We start from the raw sequence: 20,999 nt of genomic DNA, 5'->3' as shown, positions 1-20,999 counted from the left end.
CCCCCAACCCAGAAGATCCTCCCTCGCGTGTCCACCCCCAGGGTCGGGATCCAAAAGTGATGGCCTTTCCCTGACCACCTGATTAAGGGATCCAGGGGGATTAGGTTATGAAACACCCTCTGGTTTTTCACAATCACTTTTATTTTCTACAACTTTCAAAGTGTAAGGTTTGGTAACATTTAATAAAAGACTTGTGCATTCATCAATGCAATTGAATGACATTTAGAGTACTTGATAAAAAAAGGTAACATGTCAAGAAATAAGAAGAATAAGAAAAGCAAGTAAAAATGCAGGTACTGAGTTTTTTGTATTGTGACTTTAGGGGTTATGTCTTGTATGTTGTTGGGGAACAAGAGAACAATTTGAAAGTCATTAGTAAAAACTAAAATCTGAAACATATTTTTTATTGAAAATAACATTTTATTAAAAACTGCATTTTTAAAAATGTTTGAATATATACACAAACTACAAGTTATAGTGGTCCGGCAGTGGTACCTGCTGTATAAATCCAGTGCATTGTCCGTAGGCACTGGGAAATTGTTTGCGGATGGCTCAAACGACACAAGCAAGTATGACATGTGTGACGAATCCCTGGATATTGTCACTGCTTCTATGTGGGAAGCCCCTTTCCATGAGACCAGGGAGGTGAGGCCACTACCCAATAGTCCCCCTGGGGGTGACATTTAATGGGTGGATCTCATGGAGAGGGAAATCTTTCATATGACCGCTGACGATGGCCCTGGGAGAACGTGGTATTCACTTACCCCTTTTGCATACACACTCTGCTTATCCCCCACTCAGGCCGCTCTGGTCCCTCATACCTCTTTATGTTATACTAGAATAGAAAGTCTCATTTACAATACTGGGACGAGGAAGAGGGAGATTTACCCAAACTTAAATGTCACTGAGACGAACGAGAGAGAACAAGGAGGCAAAAGCTCACATCAGAACCAACACACATGGTACAATTGTCAAGAGGCAAGTCCAATCATAAAAAGGAAAGAAGGACTCAATGGTCCGTCGAACCAGTCTAGGACCAGCAAAGAACGAGACACTTGTTCCGTGGCAGGCGACCCGAAGGCTGGAAACCGGTGGCAGAAAGGGAGCCAAACCGGTGAAAGCAAACCAAGAACAAAAACACGGCTGGAGACATGTAAGAGAACACAGAGTGCGACAGCAACAGAGAAGCTCTGCTCCACCTCCCGAAGATATTGGAGACTACCCTGAAACTTTACAAAGGTAGGGGAAATGTCGGCCTGGTTGTTGGGGCACTGAGGGAGCGGAATGCACTGAAAAGCCTTCTGAATATATTGCACAGAGTACCAGGGGATTAAAGAGGAATTTCTCAATTTGACACAAACTTTGTAAACCACGTAAATCTATCCCGCAGAGCACAGGGGGATAGCAGAAGAATCGTGTACACTGGCACACAGATTGAGAATCAGCCTATGTGGTTTAGTACCTAGCAGGAGAAAATACCCGGTCTTTCTAACTGGACACTACATAAAGCAGTATGGACACAGGCAAAGGCCAACAGCAAACTATATAAGGGGAGAATACCCATATCAAAGCAAAGATTCATATAACCTGAGGGCTGGTGCCCAGAAGCAGTCTACGAGGCCCTGAGAAGACATAAAAAGATAAAACTGGAAACCAGTGAAAGAGCAGACATCTTTGGAGCTCAAAAGCTATGGAATCAAGTCAGGCAGGTTAGAGAACCTTATTTGATACGCAACTGGGAAAGTCTACGGTCAGGTCAGGCAGGTTAGTGAACCAGGCCTGATAGAAGACTGGAAAGGTTAATTTATTTTGTTTCACAGAAAAAGGAAGATGATTCCTCCAGAAGGTTTGGAGAACTGTATTTTGGTTACAAGTGGAAGCAAGAGCCAAGGAAGAGGAACTGTGTTTTCTTTAAGTTGGTTTGAACATTCAAACAAAGAACAGTTCCCTATATATTATTTCACAAGAACTGTGCTTTGGAGTCTACATTCAGAATGAGAGGGACCTCCTTCTCGATTAATGCGACATCTAGTTTTCTTTAATTATATTGAAAGCCTAAGGGACAGAAATAGGTTTAGACACAGGATGGTGGACACTTTACTTTATGGATATCCTGACTGGGTCCTTAGTATTTCTGTTGAGGTAGGGCATGCCCTCATACAGAGTAGGGCAGGATAGGTTTTTCTTTTTCCTTCATTATTGTAAATAAACGCTTATACCAACCAATTTACTACAACTGTGTCAAGACTCAAACTTCTGCACCCTTACACACGGCTAATGTGGAATTCCAGTCTTTCATGAATCCACCAGGTAAACGCTCTATAGGTCACAAGCCTGTAGCACCTGTGAAAAGATAGAGAAATAGTTTTGTTGAATCAATGGGATATTTGAATTTATCTTGTTTGGCATATCCTCAAAAAAATAAGGCATACGTAGGAATTAAAAAACATACTTTTTAGTGTAAAGGAGATCACAGTCCAATACTTTAAATTATGATATGATCATGAGCAAAACAATTTAAACAAAGACAAACGTGATATAATTTGGAATGTAAATAATGCCTTAGCCACTTAGAATTTCATTGTTCGTTTTTCACTATGGTGGATTCCTATTTTAAATTGATTGGGTGACATAAGATGTCTGGTTCTGTTTCTTTTTTTTCTATTTATTTTTGTTTACTATAAATCTGTTTTAACATTGTATTAATAGTAATGAATATATGAAATTTCAAACCAATTATATGTATGAAAGGTCTTAAAGTCTTACTAAGTGTGAGAAACCTGAGGGTGCCCTCACACATATTCCCCTTGGGTCCTCTTCTCAGGTGACCAGGGAAAGGCCATCACTCTTGGATCCCGACCCTGGGCGTGGAGAAGCGAGGGAGGATCACCTGGGTGGTGGGTCCTTTGGGAATGGGAAAGAGATGTCCTCAGGTGAAAGGCGGCTTTCCACATTTCCATTTCAGGGAGAACACGATATCTCAGAGATGGTTCTGGGGTCTTGCTATCCCTGTTCCACTGACCCAGACATTGCCCAAATATGGTATTACCCTAGAAGCACTAAAAGAAGGGTAACGAAGAGAAGAGGTAAGAATAAAACAAGCGAGACATGGTATCCCGCTTTCCCCAATTGTGATCAACCAACCCCTCCCCCGACCTTTATGGGTTATTGTGAGACCTCTTCCATCACTTTTCCCTATTCAACCTGTAAAGGTTCTGGGACGAAGAAGAGGAGGCTAAGAGGAATGGACACTACACTTTCATTTGACCACTCTGGTACTGGGATGAGTATGATGCCTGCAGAGTATGGTGAGTCAGGCATGTGCCCTTTATTGTAGTCAGACACATCTAATTAAAGATTCTCACCTGCAACCTGCTACACCTTTTTTTTTTTAGCTTAGTAAATGTAGTCTTAAGTTAATTCAGCCCCACTATACTTACAATAAAAATAAATATATATTATAAAAAAGTCGATGCAGTTCGTAGCTTGTGATTGAGAATAATAATTTTGTAGACTCTCAAACATGGAATCATTTAGCATGAACAAAGAACAATACAATTTTCAATTGATTCACCATCGTTTTGCTGTCTTCCTCTCTCATGCAGTTCATCTTTGGTATACTGTGGCTCGTAAAGGAAGCGTTGAATCCCATCCATGATTTGTGAGTTTTGAAGGCAGAGAAAATGATCTGATAGAGAACAAAAGATACATATTTGTTTTAAATAAATGAATGCATTGATGGTTCTTTTTAAAATGGTATGTATTAGAAACGTGAGAGGAAATAACACAGCCAGTTTATAATAACCCATAGTGCAAAGACGGTTGTCGGTCAAAATCTCGAAAAAAAAATCTCGACTAACAATAAGGTCGAAAAAAAAAGATCGAAAAAAAAGTTGAATTTCTCTTTTTTAATTATATGTTTATTTTGGGGTCCGGGATTAAAAAGAAATGGTAAAAAAAAAAAATCAAAAAAGGGGGGCTGGGGGGGGACCCCCCCATTTCGAATAAAAAACATCATTAAAAAAAATTTCGACTTTTTTTTCGCCCTTTTTTTTCAAGATTTTTCTTTTCAAGATTTTTTTTTTCGGTCTTATGACCATAAACCTGCAAAGACAACTGGAATAGGCCCAAATATGGGAATTTATCATTGGCACATGAAAAAGCCTATTGTTCTAAGAGTACAATTTATATCTGGTTTAGCAAAGACATTTGTCAATTATGTAATTATGTAGCTCAAGGGGCTGAGTGCTTACCAGAGCAGCCTCTGGAGCATCTTGCCTTAGGTGTTATGAATCTAGGGCAGCAGGAGATTAACACTGGCTTTGAAAGTCAGGTAATTTATATTACTACCCCTAATTAAACCCAACACCATGGCTATGGTACTGGGAGATTTCAATCTTTGGTTGGGTAGTGGAATTGATCATTCAGCTAAAGCCCTTGAAGCCTCATCGAGTAATTTGGGATTTTTGCCAACTTGTTAAGGTCTCAAACCAAATTAAGGGGAATACATAAGACTGGGTGGCCATGCATAGGACGTGGCAGTATCCCCATCCCCCTGGTCTGATCACTTCTTCATTCATCTGACTATGCTGTGTGAGAAAAGTATAAAGACCAGGATAATTTAAAAAAAACATGATAACCTCTAGAAATATGAGGAAGTTAATCAACACGAGTCTAAAGAACTCAGAATTGGAAGATCCATGCCCTAGCAAACAGGAGGCACCAATCAAAGACGTAGCATGGTGTACTCCATCCAAGAAGCTATGCTGGGGGAAGTTGTATCGTATCAAACAGAACATTGAGATCAATAAAAAACATTAGGACTGGGAGAAGTGTCCAATAATACTTCAATACAGAATTGTTTGGAGCATGAGTTTAACTTCAGACCTATGTCTGAAGCCGAAATAGCTGGTGATTATTGCTAATCTTAAACCTACGAGTTGTAAAGGGAATATGTGCCCTGACAATAAATGCTTGTGTGCCTGCTTTGGGAGGGATTCTTAAAAAATGTGTAAACTCCTCCTTTAGGAAAAGCCATGTTTCAGATGTACCTAAGAATGTCTGGATTACCCCTTTGTAAAATAAAACCTGGCCTGTGTCCGCTAGTACCAGCTAATTATAGGCCTGTTACTAACAGCCCCTTTCTTTTAACATGTTTAGACCTTGTAGGATATATGGGAGATATGATTCTGGAACATCTGAATAATCACAATATTTTAAACAAACGACAATCTGGCTTTAGGCAAGGGCATGGCACAGAAACCACACGGCTGGATCTGAAAACCAGATTACTTCAAGTCATGGATAAGGGGCAAACAGCACTCCTAATGCTGTTGGATTTGTCTGCAGCCTTTGATCTGCTGGATCATCTATTATTAATCACCAGATTGAAAGAAGTGGCTGCCTATTTTTCCGGACAAAGCCCCTCTCTGGATCAGCTCTTATCTTAGTAACAGACTCTGTAGACTTTGTAGTGAGGTTGCAGAGGCTTTGCCGGCACCGCTGCACTGCAGGGTAACCCAGGGGTCTTGTCCGTCGCCCTCTTTATATAATATTTTCACAGTCCACTTCTTCAATCTGCTGGAAGAGAAAGGTGTTGGACTTAAAAACTATGCTGATGACACACAATGTATCATCCCACCGTCCGGGAATTATGAGGAAGATGTCAAAAGTGCTAACAATGTGTACGAACTGATACAGGTCTGGATGGTGGAAAAAGGTTTAGCATTAAACAAAGAAAAAACTGAATTGATGGTTGTTGGCACAGAGAACATGACGCTGGGAGCAGACTACAGGCAATTTCTGGCGGCTAGCTAGCACAACTACGTCCATATATTTCCCTGAATAAACTGTGAGACTGTTGCTAGAGCTATTGTATGCTCAAAAATGAATTATTGCAGTTGCCTACTTATAGGTTTTAATAAGATGGACTGTGCTAGATTGCAAGTCATACAGAATAGCGCTGCGAGGGTCATAACTGGTCTCTATTGGCGAGACCATATTTCGGATGCAAGACATGGGGCCTCATTACGAGGAAGGCAGTAGGGGGTTAACGGGGCCGGTAGAGCTGCCGGTCCCGTTAACCCCCTACCGCCTCATTAGGAGGTCCGCTCACGGGACCCGCTAAGGACGTCTGGTGTTACCAGACGTCCGTAGCGAGTCCCGCAAGTGGTCCAGCATGCTAACAACGGGCCCGTCATTAACGGGCCAGTTGTTAGCATGCTCCGCATTCCCATTGAGCCCTGTAGGGGCTCAAATGGGGATGGACCGGGTCCGGGTTCCTTGAATGGGGAAATACCGGGCCCTCCAAGGTCGGAATGTCCCGGTATTTCCCCATTCAGGGAACCCGGACAAGGTACCCGGAATGGGTGTAGCCATGCCGCAAAAAGCGGCATGGTTACCTCCTTCCTCGTAATGAGGCCCATGCTCTTCACTGGCTTCATATTGAGGCAAAGATTGAATTACTCTATTACTGATGACCCACAAATGCCTGGTGGGTTTGAGTCCGTTATATCCGAGTGAGGCACTGTTGAGTAAACCCATTGTAAGGACTCTCAGATCTAATAATACCAATCAGCTCAAGGTGCCTAAATTGTAATTGTAATTGTAATTGGTTATTTATAACGTGCTTACTACCCAGAGGATTCTAAGCGCAGACCCGTGGATTGACGCTGTTTTTCCACCACGTTGTCTTGCTTCCAAGATGAGCATGTTGCCCGATAGCTCAGGAGAAACGCGTCTGAGGGGCAACAGGCCTAAATGCTCCCTTATCCGCACTAATAACAGTGTTTATTGCTGCTGCACGCAAGGCCTGGAATGCAAACCCTCCAGATCAGAGAGAACTGAAATCCACAGCCATGTTTTAGGAAAAAGTTGAAGACTGCTATTTAGATAGTGCTACCATGCCTTTGTAGATTGTATCCTCTGGCTGTTCAATTACTGAACCCTGGTGGGCCTTTTTGTGTTTACTGTTTGTTTGTCCATACCCTGAAGCCTCCGGGTCACCTGGTGCGCATTACAAATTAGTTAGAGGTAAAATTTAAGTATCGAAAAGCAAAGCGCTTGTAGAGCAAAGTCATTAGAGCTAGTGTGAGTGCCTTTTTTGGCTCTATTTTTAGTAGTTGTTGGGTAGCTGAACAGAGCAAAAAGGAGTAGTGGAGGTTCAGTATGAAATAGACGGACACAAAGGCAGGAGAAACTCCAATGTTGTCTGATCAGAAAAGGTTTATTGATTTATTTGTATTTATTTATTTATTTTGACATTTATGTAACGCCCTGACACACAGATATCACAGCCTTTGTACAGTAAAGCAATATACGTTAGATGAATAACATAATTTTCTTGAATAGGTAAGAGGCATACTTGCCAGTTCAGGTTAAGGTGTTAATCAAATATATTAAATGCCATGTTTTCAACAGTTTTTTAAATGTTGGCTAGGAGGGCTTGTTTCTTAGATGATCAGGTCGAGAGTTTCACAAGGACGGTCAATAAAACTGAAGCTTGCCCCCCCTTCTCTGGCAAGGTTAAAGCGTGGGACCATTAAAGTTAGCTGGTTGGAGGAGTGGGGGACCATGTTTTGTCTTGGAGATGCAGTGGTTTAAGTAGGTGGGGGCTTCATCATGGATACAACAGTGAGCTGTGGTCAGAAGTTTAAAGTCAATCCAAGCTTTGATGGGAAGCCAGTGGACTTCATGAGGTGGCCAAGATGTGGTCTGATTTGTGGATACTAAGGGCCGCCCTCAGGGCTTTGTTTTGGAGCAGTTGTAGCTTAGCAAGGTTGGATGTGTGTTTGACGGTGTGGGAGGTGGAGGGTGCCAGTGCATTAACCTGTCTTGTCATGGTTTGTTCAGAGCCAAGTGAGAAAGTGACTGAAAGAAGAAACACTGAACTTGAAGACAGAGGGCCTCATTACAAGTAAGGCTTGTGGTAAAAATTGTGGGAAAGTGGAAGTAATTCCATTACCACCCCTTTATTGCCGCATTACCACACTGATGAACTATGAGTTTCACAGTAAGTTTGAAATGTTACCTTCAGCAAAAAGCTGGATGTAAATCTTACATCTTGCTGCCAAAACACAGCAGATTTAGGGCCTCATCAGGGGTTGGGCGAGCGGTAAAAATGCAGCAGTAACGCTATTTCCCACCACATTACCACTTTGCCCAATCCCAAGTTTGGGCGGAAAGTTGGAGATTTACCTCCGGCTTTGAGCTTTTCTGCCCATTTGCGGTGTTCTTACCGCGGCGCTAATATTGCTGCTGTAATAGCACCCAGAATGCCCTATTGGGTCCAACAGAGACAATGGGAATGGGGACTTACAACCCCCAGATCCCTAACTCGAGATCCAGAATGCCCTATTGGGTCCAACAGACACAATGGGGACATACAACCCCCAGACCCCTAACTCGAGATCCGGTGCTGCTGGTTCTGGACTGAATTGCGGTAACACAATTTGCATTGGGCGGTATCCCGGTGGATTTACTGCCAGGATACCGCCCAGTCGTGATGAGGCCATTACTGTGCAGTATTAACGCTCACAGTAAATCCACCAAAAATGTCCATGGTGTCCTAGGCATTGCACAAAATGGGGATTTACACCGCCTTATCAACACATGTGATTCCCTGGCCATGCCAAGGGACCGAGTGGCGGTAACGGTAACTGAGTTTGGCTGTAATTCTGTGGATTTACTGCCGGATTACTCCCAGACTCGTGATGAGGCGCAAAGATCCTGAAGCCAGCAGAGGGAGTGATTACAAGGAGAAGGATTGCCTGATGAAACTTGACGAAAATATTCTGAGAGAGCAAGAAAGTAAATGAATTGCGGTTACAAAAGAGACAAACTTTATAGTTCCTGATTCACAAAGCGTTTTTCAATGAGATTTTCTGCCTTTACCTTTGCCTGCTTGTGGTGTTCTTTTGCTTTTAGGTCCTTCCTACTAATTGTACAACTCACTATATTGACACTTTTGTGACTTTGCTGTAATAGCTCTAATAACTCTTAATGTAGACAAGTAGCTCTTGGTGAGAGGAAGTTACAGCACTATAGAGCTATTTAGAACTCCTGGTCCACAAATCCATAATTTACCACTGAATATCTTTAGACAGATGTAGACGAAAAATGACCTCATAAGCTGAATTATTCCCTTAGACAAATGCAACCATGAGAAATACCACAAAGGCATATTTGTGTTGCGCTCTTGGAGCAAATGTTTTGTTTCATGAAAAATATTCATGTATATAAAAGTTCTTCATGAAATTTCCAACATTTTATTTTGTGCCCACTGCAGGTCCATACTGCCAAACCAATGGTGGACGCAAGTGCACCTCCAACCTATGGCCACCTCAATCTGAAGCTGAAGAAACTGAAGGTATACATTTTACACAATTCATTCTAATGTGTTCACCGTAATCGCATTTCTGATGATTGTATCTGCCTAGATCCACATGCTGAGCATATAGTCCGACATCTAGTGGTAATCGTGGAGTATTGCATCTTTCTTTCGAAGATCGAAAGGGATGTCAACATAGGCATGACTGTAACACCATCCTTAATGTGACGTGTAGTGTACCCAAAATCCCTCACATTTTAAGGTCTGACTGGTTGTTTTTTTCTGCCGTGAGGGAGCCTCATAGTCTGCGTGAGCCAGTACAGAAGAGAGAAGGTGTAAGAAGTGTATGTTCCTTCTACTCCAAGAGGGGGGTGGGGGGGACATGTGAATCAAAGCAGATAGAATCATCAGAAATGCGATTCCAGTGAGTAATGCATGTCATCTGATCCTTGTGGATCTGCTTAGAATCACATGTGCATAGACTAGTGAGCAGTACCCTGAGATGGTGGTGGAATGTGTGAAGGAACAGTAGCAAAGAGATGTCTTAGCACCACTTGTCCCACCTGAGAATCAGACCTAGAGTGTGTATCTAGGCAGTACTGTTGTGTAAAGGTGTGTACAGAACTCCAGGTTCCTGCTTTGCAAATGTAATCTAGAGAACCATTTGCAATGAATGCTATGGTAGCCCCTGTGCCCCAAGTCGAGTGAGCTCTAGGTGTGAAAGGTAGATCTCGCTTGGCAAGAGTGTAACACAGTGTGAGGCAGTTTACGATGCACTTGGAAATAGCTGACTTAGAGACAGGGTCCCCTTCTCTACTTGCTGCCACTGATACAAAGAACTGGTTTGTTATTCTTAGTGACTTTGTCTTTTCAAGATAGTAAATTACTGCTTGCCTCACATCCAGTGTGTGGAGTCTTCTTTCTGCCACGTTAGTGGGGTTTTGGAAAAAGGTGGGTAGCTCTACGGATGGGTTTACATGGAACTTTGAGATAGATACTGGGTGCAAAGCATGGGTGTGTGCACAAAACCACCTTGTCTTTTTGAATTTTGATGAATGGGTCTTGAACTGAAAGGGCCTGCAGTACACTAACTCTCCTTACAGAGGTGACCACCACCAGGAAGGTGGTGTTGTAGTGAGTGGTTTAAGGCTAGCCTTGTGCAATGGTTCAAATGGAGGTCCCATAAGTCTGATAAGAACCACATTCAGGTCCCATCCGGGAGCTGGGTTGGAGATAGGGGAATGAAGTCTCTTTACATCCTCCATCAAGGCCTTTTACAGGAATTTTCCACCATAAAGCGCTGCTCTGGGACGTGATGTATGCTGAAAGTGCGGCTAAATGGACTTTTAGAGAATTGAAAACCAGTACTGAATCTAACAGGTGAGTTAGGTACAGGACGATATCTTTAGGTAAACAATCTATAGGATTGATGGCCTTGACATTACACCAGATAACAAAGCGCTTCCACTTGCGGGAGTATCAATGTTTGGTGGTAGGTTCCGTGCATCTCTGAGTATGTCCAGGCATCTCTGAGGGAATTGAAGGTGCCCAAACTCTATGACTTCAGGAGCCAGGCTGCCAAGTTGAGTGTTTGGGTTCATGGATGTAGTGTCTCTCCCTGATCTTGAGACAGCATGTTGTACATGCATGGCAGCTTCCAGACAGGGGAGGCTGACATTGCCATGAGATGGGAGAAGCAAGGCTGGCAGGCCCACATAGGGGTCACCAGTATATTTGTGACTGGTTCCTGGTGCATCTTGTGCACTATTCTGTTGAGAAGGGGAATTGGGGGAAAAGCGTAGACACATTTCCCAGAACATGTTATCCAGAGACCGTCCCCCTTGGAGCGGTTATGTGGGTATCTGGAGGTGTAATCTGGGCATTGGGCGTTTTCCAGAGTGGTGAATAAGTCGATCTTTGGGAAGCCCCATCTGCAAAGACGTTGAGTAAAATGTCCTCTTTTATCCACCACTCATGCTCTACTGGTTGGGGGAAGTCTCTGCTGAGTACGTCATCCAGAAGAAAGAGTTCCCCTGTGACATGTTGTAAGAGGAGGAACATGTTGTGTTTGAGTGCCCACTATCAGATGTTCTTTGACAGTTTGGATAGCCCTAGAGAAGGACTGCCCCCTTGTTTGTTTAAGTAGTACATGGCCGTGGTACTGTCGGTGAGGACTAGAACTGTCTTCCCTTGGAGGTGTGTCTGGAAAGCCTTCAGGGCTTTGAACACTGCTAGCAGTTCCAACAGGTTGATGTGATTGGACGCTACTGCTGGGGATCCCACGCCATTCACCGTCTGTTGAAGGAGGTGAGCTCCCCACCCCGCCAGAGAGTTATCTGTGGGAGAGTGGCTTCTACTGCGGGCGTGGTGAAGGTTTTCCCCTGCAGAAGGTTTTCCCTGGACTACCACTGCAGAGACTGAACAAGGGCTGCCAAGACAACCACTAGATCGTCCCACTGGCCGCTGGCCTGACACCATTGGCTCGAGAGCCACTCTTGCATGGGGTGCATGCGCAAACGAGCGGGAGGAACTAGGTAGATGTAGGAAGCCATCATCTCTATCAGTCGCATGGCCTTGCGTACGGTCACCGTTTGACTGGCTACATAGTGAGGGATCTGGAACAGCATGTTTTGGACACTCTCATTGGAGTGGAAGACAAGGCCATTCTGTGTCCTAATTAGAGCCCGAGAAACTGTTTGGTCTGGCTGGGGGCCAGACTGGATTTTTTCTCGTTGATGGAGAATACTAGGTTGAAGAGGAGATCCACCATCTTTTGGGTATTTGTTTGGCATGTTCCGTACGAATCCCTGTTATGATCCAGTCGTCGAGGTAGGGGTAGACTGGGATGGACTACCGCCAGTACCTTTGTGAACACCCTTGGGGCTGAGGCTATGGCAAAGGGGAGAACCTTGAACTGATAGTGGGTATCCTCTGTCATGAACCTGGGGTACTTTCTGTGTGCTGGCAACATTGAAATATGAAAGTATGCATCTTTCATGTCCAATGTCGCCATGTAATCCCCTTGCTGTAGCAATGCTTTGACACTCCTTGAGTTGGTTGAAGAAATCATTTCTGAGGGTCTTATGTGAGTAGAGAGAGAGGCGAGGCATTCTAATGAGTCTTGATATTTTGAAAGCAGGGCAGGGGGAAAAGGCAAGGACAATTCTGACTAAAGGTAATTTCAAAATCCAGCTTGTGGCAATGTTGTGCTTGCCACAAACAGAACATTTATCTTTTTTAAATGTGCCAAACAATTTCTGAAATGCTGTTAAAAAGGATCAACATGTGTCATTCTACCCATCTGCCAGAGTTTTATTCAGACTAAAGAAGTATCAGTTGCTTGCAGTATCAGAGCCCCTCATTGAAATCAAGCAACTCCCTCTCTAAGGGCGTGTTTTCAATCTGAAGACTCATTAAGGACGCTGGCAGTAGGATTCTCTTAACTTTTGTAGAGATCTGTACTATTTTAATTAGGCACAACTGCAGCAGAATGTGCAGAGTTTTCTTTTACTTTAGTTCCTTCCTTCTGGGTTCAGATACATTTAATTTGATTTATTGAGCATTTGTTAGGCGCTTATACAGCATAATGGTGTTTCCAAGCGCAACAAGGCAAGTTCGGGAAGGAACATGGGAGTAAATAATAATGGCAAAAGAAAACAGTAAATATACATTTGTGGTCCTACTAGGCCTTGTGACATTTGGACGTTCAAGTGCAGTAAAGGAAGTGCAAGAAATAGTGGAGGCGGGAGTCAACAGGTATGGGCAAGTGCTGGTGATAGACCAGTAGGGAAGTGCCGAGGGGGGCCAGAGAAGGAGGACGCTGGCAAGTGCTAGTGTGGAGGCATCCCAAGGGTGGGAGGTACAGCCTCCTGGCGGGGGCCTACAAGGACAGTGCTGGGGTGTGGGGGAGTGTTGATGTCCACTGGGCAGGGGTCTGGAACCTGTGAGATTCATGAAGGTCCAGGCTGCCAGTCACAGCGGCAGTGGGGTGGTTGTTAACAAAAAAGACGGAAATTCACATAGAAACCAATATTCATTTCATTGTCATAAATTCACAGAGAAAGTAATAAACTTATGGAGAAGGATTTGAATCAGTGCCATATAGGTCACTAGAGAAAACGACAAAATACAGGTGACTCTGGTAGCTTTGCAGTTCTAGTATATTTAAATTAAGAAAAAAGTAATAAGAACATCAATGTAACAACCAAAGACATGTGACAAAAAAGTTCAACAAACATACAAAAAAGTTACAGATATGTGCAAGCAAAGAATACATATATATTTACATAATTAGATTCTTGGATCAAAATAAAATTGCAAGTAGTAAGAAAAGATAGTCAAACTGAAGTAATAATTACAGTCATCTACACAGTAACAGATTTGTGTTTAGAGAATAAGTTGGACAAATCCTGTTGGGCAAAAAAGGAGTCAGGATATTGTTCTATGTAAAGCATACAGGGCTGTAGTCATTTACAAGACTGTGGATCTGTTATCTATTTGAACAGGTCTTCAAATTTGTTGAGTGCCAACGTGTAAAGATACCAAATCTTTTAAGAAGGAGTGTCCAGTGCTACTCTGGAGGGTATTTTGGAAATAAATTCCCCCCGTGAAGTTGTCGTGCACCGGAAAACACATTTCGGCTATGCCAATAGTTGGTGGCATCTATATGTAGCCTTCCTCAGGGTGAAAAAGACGAGCTGCTGGCTTCTGTTGCAGAGGCAGGAGTAAGCACAATGTGTGACTACACACGCGTATGTCCAGAGTCACATATGATGCATCAACCGGGGGCATGCTCAGGGGTCCACCTCGGCATTCCAAAGGGGCAGATATCTGGGTATCGAGTAGGGAGACCTTAGTAGAACCAGGAAAAAAGGTCTAGACGTATCGGTTGTGCGGCATCAGTGAATATAGTTCACTCTCCAGTGGAAAGGTCGAACAGATCACTGTTCTTGCGTGCTGGAACGAGGAGTCTTCCAGTATTCGCAGAACCAAGTGGAAGGATGGTCAAGAGAATGGCGGCGATGGAAGACCCCGGTGACGAAACCGCTGCTCACCTGGTGCCACGTTGGATGTGCCGTTGCTGAGGGGCGCCTCCTAGCACTCCCGTGATTTCTCGCAGTACCCATCAGGGAAGAACAAGGGCAGGGATCAGGCAGCAGGGTGGGTGTTCAGTAAAGAGCCTGCGCTGTCCTCTCTCTCACTGGCTGCACGTAGCTCTTCCCAGGGTAATCTCGTCACGTGACCCCACCTCCCCGTCTCCAGCCCCATTCAAAAGCCGATAAGCTGCTCAGGTTTCTTATCACTGCCGCAGCTTAGAAGAAAGAAGGGAAGGTCCCATTCAGTGGGGTGGTTAGGTGGGAAGGTTATAGAGAGAAAGAGGTAGAGAAAAGCACAGTTTAGGGAAATTTTCGGAACTTAAGGAGGTCCGGTTCGAGTCTGAGAGGGAAGGGAGGCTTTTCCAAAGAGAGTCACCAGCCGAAGCGAGAGACCTGCCACCCACTCTCTGCTTGGAGAAGCATTATACATTCAAGCAGATACTGGTGTGGCTTAGCAGCACACTCGTGGCAAAGTAAGAGTCACCAGGAATGTACTCGTCTCAGAGGATAGCTCAGCAGCAACTTGCTCGCCTTGGATCCATGACGACACGGAGCAACACAGGTTCGATCCCCGGGTTCCCGCTTAGAAATCTCTCGGTATTAAGCGTGTTATAAATAACCTATCATATAATATCATTGTGCTGCTGTCTGGGGCTAAGGCTAGTGCTTGAAGAAATCAAGTGTTGGAGATAAACAGAGGCCATACCAGGCAGTAGATGTGAAAATCTGGCATGGGGTTGCAAGAGGGGAATGTTATTATGCAGGAATCAACCCCCAAAACAGAGTGTGACTAGGCCAACAGAGAAGCCTAATCCAACAAAAAGAGATTAAGGGGTCTCGACCACAAGCATCCCCTTAAACCGAAGGGGTCAACCCTTAATAAATCAAAACACAAAGCTTGTGATCTAAGGTTGCAACCTAATAGCGGTGGATTCTCTTACTCCACCACATTCATTTATGGTCCTCCAAAAACATTGCATGACAGCAAGTGTATAGAAAAATACACATTTTATTTATCATTTGCAAAAAAGATTTTTTTACCTTTTAAAAAATTCACAAGGCTAAGGTGCATAAACCTTCTTCTACCAACACAGTGTAGAAGACGGTGGGCAGTCATAATTTCGAAAAAATAATGTCGACAGACAAAAATGTCGACAAAAAAATGTCGACTTTCGTTTTTTTTAATTATATATTTAGTTTAGGGGTTCGGGAGTTAAAAAAAAGGGAAAAATTTTAAAAGAAATTTAAAAAAGGGGGGTTGGGTGGGAACCCCCGATTTAAAAAAAAATGCATTGAAAAAAAAAGTCGACATTTTTTTTTTCGACATTTTTTTTTCGAAATTTTGACTGTCGACATTTTTGTTGTCACATTATGACTATAAACCGTCAGACATCTATCTTATTCTGTCTGCATGTGTTAGCGCCCTTCAACAGGTAAGTATATTAGTATAGATACTTGTCCATATAAGTGTCTTGTGTCGTGCTATTAGTTGCACTGGGCCATACCTCATAAAAACACAACTCACTCAATCACATTCCATTCATTCTGTCTTCATTCACTATCCAATTTTATTTCAGCACCACAAACTGTGCCTGACATGTTTCTTTCCGCACTTGGTGTCTCGTGTTGAATACTGGGAAATTCTTCAGGGGCTTATGTGAAGGGTTAGTAAGACATGCAACATCCACCAAGATAGCTCTATATTTAAAAACAAAGAAAATTTGACAAACAAAAACATTTCTTTTGCAGTGTTCTCGTTGGAGTTGCAGTGTAGTTCTGTCTCCGTGGGGTTTTATTCCCCTTTGTATCGAGTGACCCAGAAGAGAATCTCCACCTATCAGAAAGCAATCAACATGAAACAGGAATATCAATAACCCGTTAACGCTGCTCCAATATCTGACAACTGTACACAAGTCACAGATATCTTAACACCAAGTCTCATCAGCTCTTTTCAGCAGTGGGGCAAATTCCCCTGCATCCAGTACAGTTGCTATTCTTCAACGATCATTGGTACCTGTCTCTAAGCTAACAAGATGTTTCACTCTAGCACTGCCCGTGCTTCTATTGTTATCTCCTATTCATTAGGGCGCACAAATCAAGTTCACTCACCATTGGAAATAGTGGAAATTTCGTATGTGCAGAGTCTCTATGTAGAGTCTTTGGCGTCAGGGGGTGGAACCAAAAGCTCTTTTCAGGAAAGGTGTCGCTGGTTGCTGCCAAAGTTCAAAGGAAAAGGAATGTGGAGACAGAAGAAAAGCCCATTAGAAAAGTTTTCACAGGTTTTCCTATGTTAAAGGTGCATTTGAGAATTTAGCCGCTTACTCAGTTTCTTGAAACTTTCTTTTGCCAGGCGGCTGTCTAGATGTCGTCACTTTCCTATTCTCACTCGTGCTGCTCCAAACTCAGTACGCCCGTGAGTCACTAAGGGGAAATCAATCCACACATCCCATCATCTACTACCTAACTGCTTTACACCACCTTCAAACAAGGAGGGGCTAATTGGTTTAATATTCATGTGGTAAATAACATATGTCGTTGTTGCTGTTTTTCTTTCTTGACCGGACGTACTATGGGGACACACGGCTTTATAACATGTGCCAGCACCTATTATGGGTGCTGGGATAGATTCCCCCTCGTGGAGTTTGTTTACCTAACAACGAATCTCTATACAGCAGGGGAGAGAAGATAAAAAGAAATATTGTCAACTCCCACGTACCTGCTGTTGTCTATGTCTATAAGCGGTTAGCGTCACTCGGCGTGTAGCCCATTGCGTGTCTGTTAACCTTTACGGTAACATGGGTTTCTGTAATGAAGGATTTCTCCCCTTCCCTTGCCCCGTATTAGTCCACCCATCTACTCCTTGTGTGAAAGAGCAAGATAGCTTATCAAGGCTGTGCGGACTGGTTCAGCCATAATGTTTCTCACCTTTTTCAATAGAGGTCTAGGTTCCACTCCCTTCCGTTCGGTTCGCCTCCTCACTCTCCCACCGTCTACTACCTCTCACACGGGCTGCTTCCGGAAAGTCTTCGGTCTCTCGCGCATACCCTGTCTTTCTATACGCTTGTGTTCCACTCTTGCACATGCGCATTTCTCAGCGCATTCCTTTCTTCCGCGTACGTGCTCTCAGCCAGTTGGTCATCTTCCAATCACCAGCCGTCCACACTCGGCAGGGCACTCCCACAATCACGCCCTGCACAGCACAGCCTGCAACCGACCGGCCGGGGCGCAACACCAAGACCATCCATCCCCGCCGCAACCACGCAAACCATGTCACTGCGCACTCGCTGCGCGAGTACGTTTTGTACAGTACACCAACGATGATTCCGTAAGCAGAAAATTCCTGCCATTAACAATTTATACACCCACCAATCGATCTTTTCATTGAGTCCTGTGGCCATACTATTGGTTAGGAAAATTAGTTGTTGTTCTTTAATCAGTAATCTCCTCTTGTCCTGGTTGCTATCAGGGCCTGTCCTTTGTTTATATAGGATAGTCCAACTTAGGTCATCCACAGAGTGTTGCTGTTCAATCCAGTGCTCTACTAGTGGGGCATTATGGATTTTATTTTTGATGCAACTCCTGTGTTCCCCAATTCAAATTTTGATCTTTCTTTCTGTTTTGCCCACATAGATTTGTTTTACATGGGCACCATATTGCATATACAACCATGTTAGAGTTGCAATTCGTCAGGGTATTTTGTCGCCATGGAGTTGTTAACCCGATGTCAACTGCTGTGCTCCTAAATGTAAAAGGGCAGCAAGTGCATTTACCTCATTGGACATGCCCTAATAGCTCTTGGAATCCCCATTGTTGGGGCAAGGTTTTCTGTTTGGTCGGTTTTCTGCTTACATCGTTCCTGGTGACATGTTCTTTCACATTCCTGCTTCTTTTGAAGGCTATGATAGGTCTTGCAATCTGTGAGTCGCTTTTCTCTAGGAGGTGCCAGTTTTTTCCAATGATCTTTTTGATTCTGTTCGAAAGATGACTATATGTATTCACGAACACTATTTGGTTGGTTTTGTCTTTCACTGTGCGTTGGTCCCTATATTCCAGAAGTGCCTCTCTATTGTTGTTGTTGGCCCGTTTTAATGCATTTAGGGTGATGTTTTTCGGATAACCTCTTTCGTTAAGTTTTTATTTCATTTTGCTGGCTACAGTCTGGAAATCTCTTGCGCTAGTGCTATTCCTTTTCAACCTCAAGAATTGGCCCAACGGTAAATTGTCGCGTACATGGCAGGGATGAAAACTGGAATAGTGCAGTAGGGAATTTCTGTCTGTTGGTTTGTTACAAGGTTTCACATATAATTTCTTGGTGTCTGAATCTACCATGGTGGTGATGTCTAAAAAGTCGAGACCTCTCGTACTATGTTGATGTGTGAACCGTAGAAATCTGTTTTGCCGGTCAATCTAGTCAAAGAATATTTCCAGGGTATGTTTGTTACCTGTCCAGATGATAAAAATTTCATCTATACAGCGCCGCCACTTTCTGATGTGGCCGATGAATGAATTGTTTACGTCCATGATGATATTCGTCTCGAATCCCTCCATATACAGGTTGGCAACATTCGGGGCCAGGGTAGCACTGATGGCCGTGCCTTGGACCTGTTTAAAGAATTCTCCATTAAAGTGGAAATAGCTCTCCATTAGCGCCATCTGTGCACACCACAGAATGAAAGACACTGGGGTACTCTTCCAATGTGGTCTCTTAGTAATTTCTCCTCCAGCACGTCCAAGGATGCTTGTTGGGGAATACTCGTGTATAAGGCCACTACATCCAGGCCAGCCAGGATCTCAGTAGTTGGGTCAAAATTCAAGCCTTCGACCTCTGAAATAATCTGCGTGGTATCTAAAACAAAGGAGGCCATTTTCTTCACCATTGGTTGGAGAAATTTATCGGCAAATCGCGATAGGGGTTCTAAGACTGAATTAACCCCTGAGACTATTGGTCTCCCTGGTGGATTAACCATAGCGTTATGTATTTTTGGAAGGGTGTAGAGTTGTGGAATCTGAGGTTTGTCTTTAATAAGGAAGTCGCATTCTTTATGGCTGATCCAGCCTCTTTCTTTCCCTTTCATGACTTTGAGGGTAACTGTCTTGAGTATGCGAAGGGTGGGGTCTTCAATGAGAGGTTGGTAGCAGGTAAGGTCGAGCAATTGTCGATTACATTCTCTTACATAATCTGCATGGTTCAAGATTACAGTCGCACCTCCCTTGTCTGCCTTGCGTATCACGATTGCTGGATTGCATGAAAGTTGTTTAAGGGCCAGTGTTTCATTACGGCTAGTATTATTGTAGATCTTTTTTCCTTTCTCTTGTATTTCTAGCAGTTTCACCTCTTGGAGTACCCTTTTCTGAATAAAAAGAGCCTCTGGGCTCTGAGCTGCTAATGGTACACAAAAAGTGGATTTGTTGCAGAGGCCCGAATCCGACGTGTCTTGCTCATGAGTTTGATCCTCATAGTATTGGTGTAAGTGGATTTTCCTCATGAGCTGGTTAAATTCCTGCCGGAAGGTAAAGGGACTGTGTAAATTAGTGGGCACAAAGCCCATCCCTTTTTCCAAAACCTGCATTTCAAGATCGGTAGGTTGATAATCACAGAGGTTTACCACAAGGCTTGCATGCTTCGGATGACTCGAGGCTCCAGGTCCCAGGCCTCCGGGCCCTTCTCTAAAAAATGCTGTTGGTCGTTTGCTCTGCCTCCTTGGTTGCCACCTCCCCTGTTACCTCTCCGGCCTCGGGAGTTTTTCCTCTCCGTGTGTTGCGTCGGTTTGGCTTACCATGGAATGACCCGGTATCTCCATAGGAGCTCCCGTCGCTGGAACTGAAGGACGTGTTCCTAAATGACACTTTCTTCTTCCCCTGTCCGCCTTCGGTGAAATAATTTTCTTGTGTATAGGGAAAGGCTTTGTCATGACTGTAATTAGTGAGGTCTTTATTCATTCTTCTTACTCGTTCTCGTAAGGTATCCTCCTTGAAGATGTTCATTTCAAGCAATAGGTTGTCCAATCTTTTCTTATATCATTCTAGAGGTATTGCTTTTTGTATTTCCTCGTCCAGTTTTTTAAGGTCAATTAGAATTTTTTCAGTCATCTCTGTAGCCGTATCAATGATAAATATTAACCAATCCCGACCGCACTTGTTTGCAACGTAGCTCCACTGTAATATGAACTTTGGGTTATCCAAAAAGAGCCTTGGCTCATTTCTTACCACCAAACCTTGGGGTAGCGTCCCTTTCCTCAAGTATTCGAGCATGATGGAACCATGTAGCTCAGTTCTTATTAATCTTTTTTTCATGTTGCTTAGGTCATCCCAGTTTGTTATATTAGTGGTGGCCTCTGCCGAGCCTCCTAAGAAGGATGCTTTTTCAAGCAGTTCAGTGACATATTTGTCATCATAGTTGATGCATTTGTCCAGTGCCATTGTATTGGAATTATTGTCTTGTAGTTATCTTACACCACAAAATTATCTCAGTGTACTATTTCTGTTGAATCCAATTGGAGCCTGGGGCATTTAAGCCCACTCTGTTTACATGCAAACCGATCCTGGAAATCTCACTAGATGCCTCCTTATTTTTG

The 20,999-nt window shown here is 43.5% G+C and overlaps 1 protein-coding gene across 1 annotated transcript in view; it reads left to right on the top strand.

Moving 5' to 3' along the window:
* The window catches only part of CFAP97D2 (CFAP97 domain containing 2), a 211,647-nt gene that overhangs the window by 49,249 nt on the left and 141,399 nt on the right, over positions 1-20,999 (top strand). The window contains exon 2 of the mRNA XM_069637120.1: positions 9,287-9,367. Within this exon, the coding sequence (XP_069493221.1) occupies positions 9,287-9,367 (81 nt within the window). The remainder of the gene's footprint in view (positions 1-9,286; positions 9,368-20,999) is intronic.

The sequence above is a fragment of the Ambystoma mexicanum genome, chromosome 7p, assembly GCF_040938575.1.
Source record: "Ambystoma mexicanum isolate Mex_15411 chromosome 7p, UKY_AmexF1_1, whole genome shotgun sequence".
Lineage (NCBI taxonomy): Eukaryota > Metazoa > Chordata > Amphibia > Caudata > Ambystomatidae > Ambystoma > Ambystoma mexicanum.
This window is presented reverse-complemented; position numbering and strand designations above follow the sequence as displayed.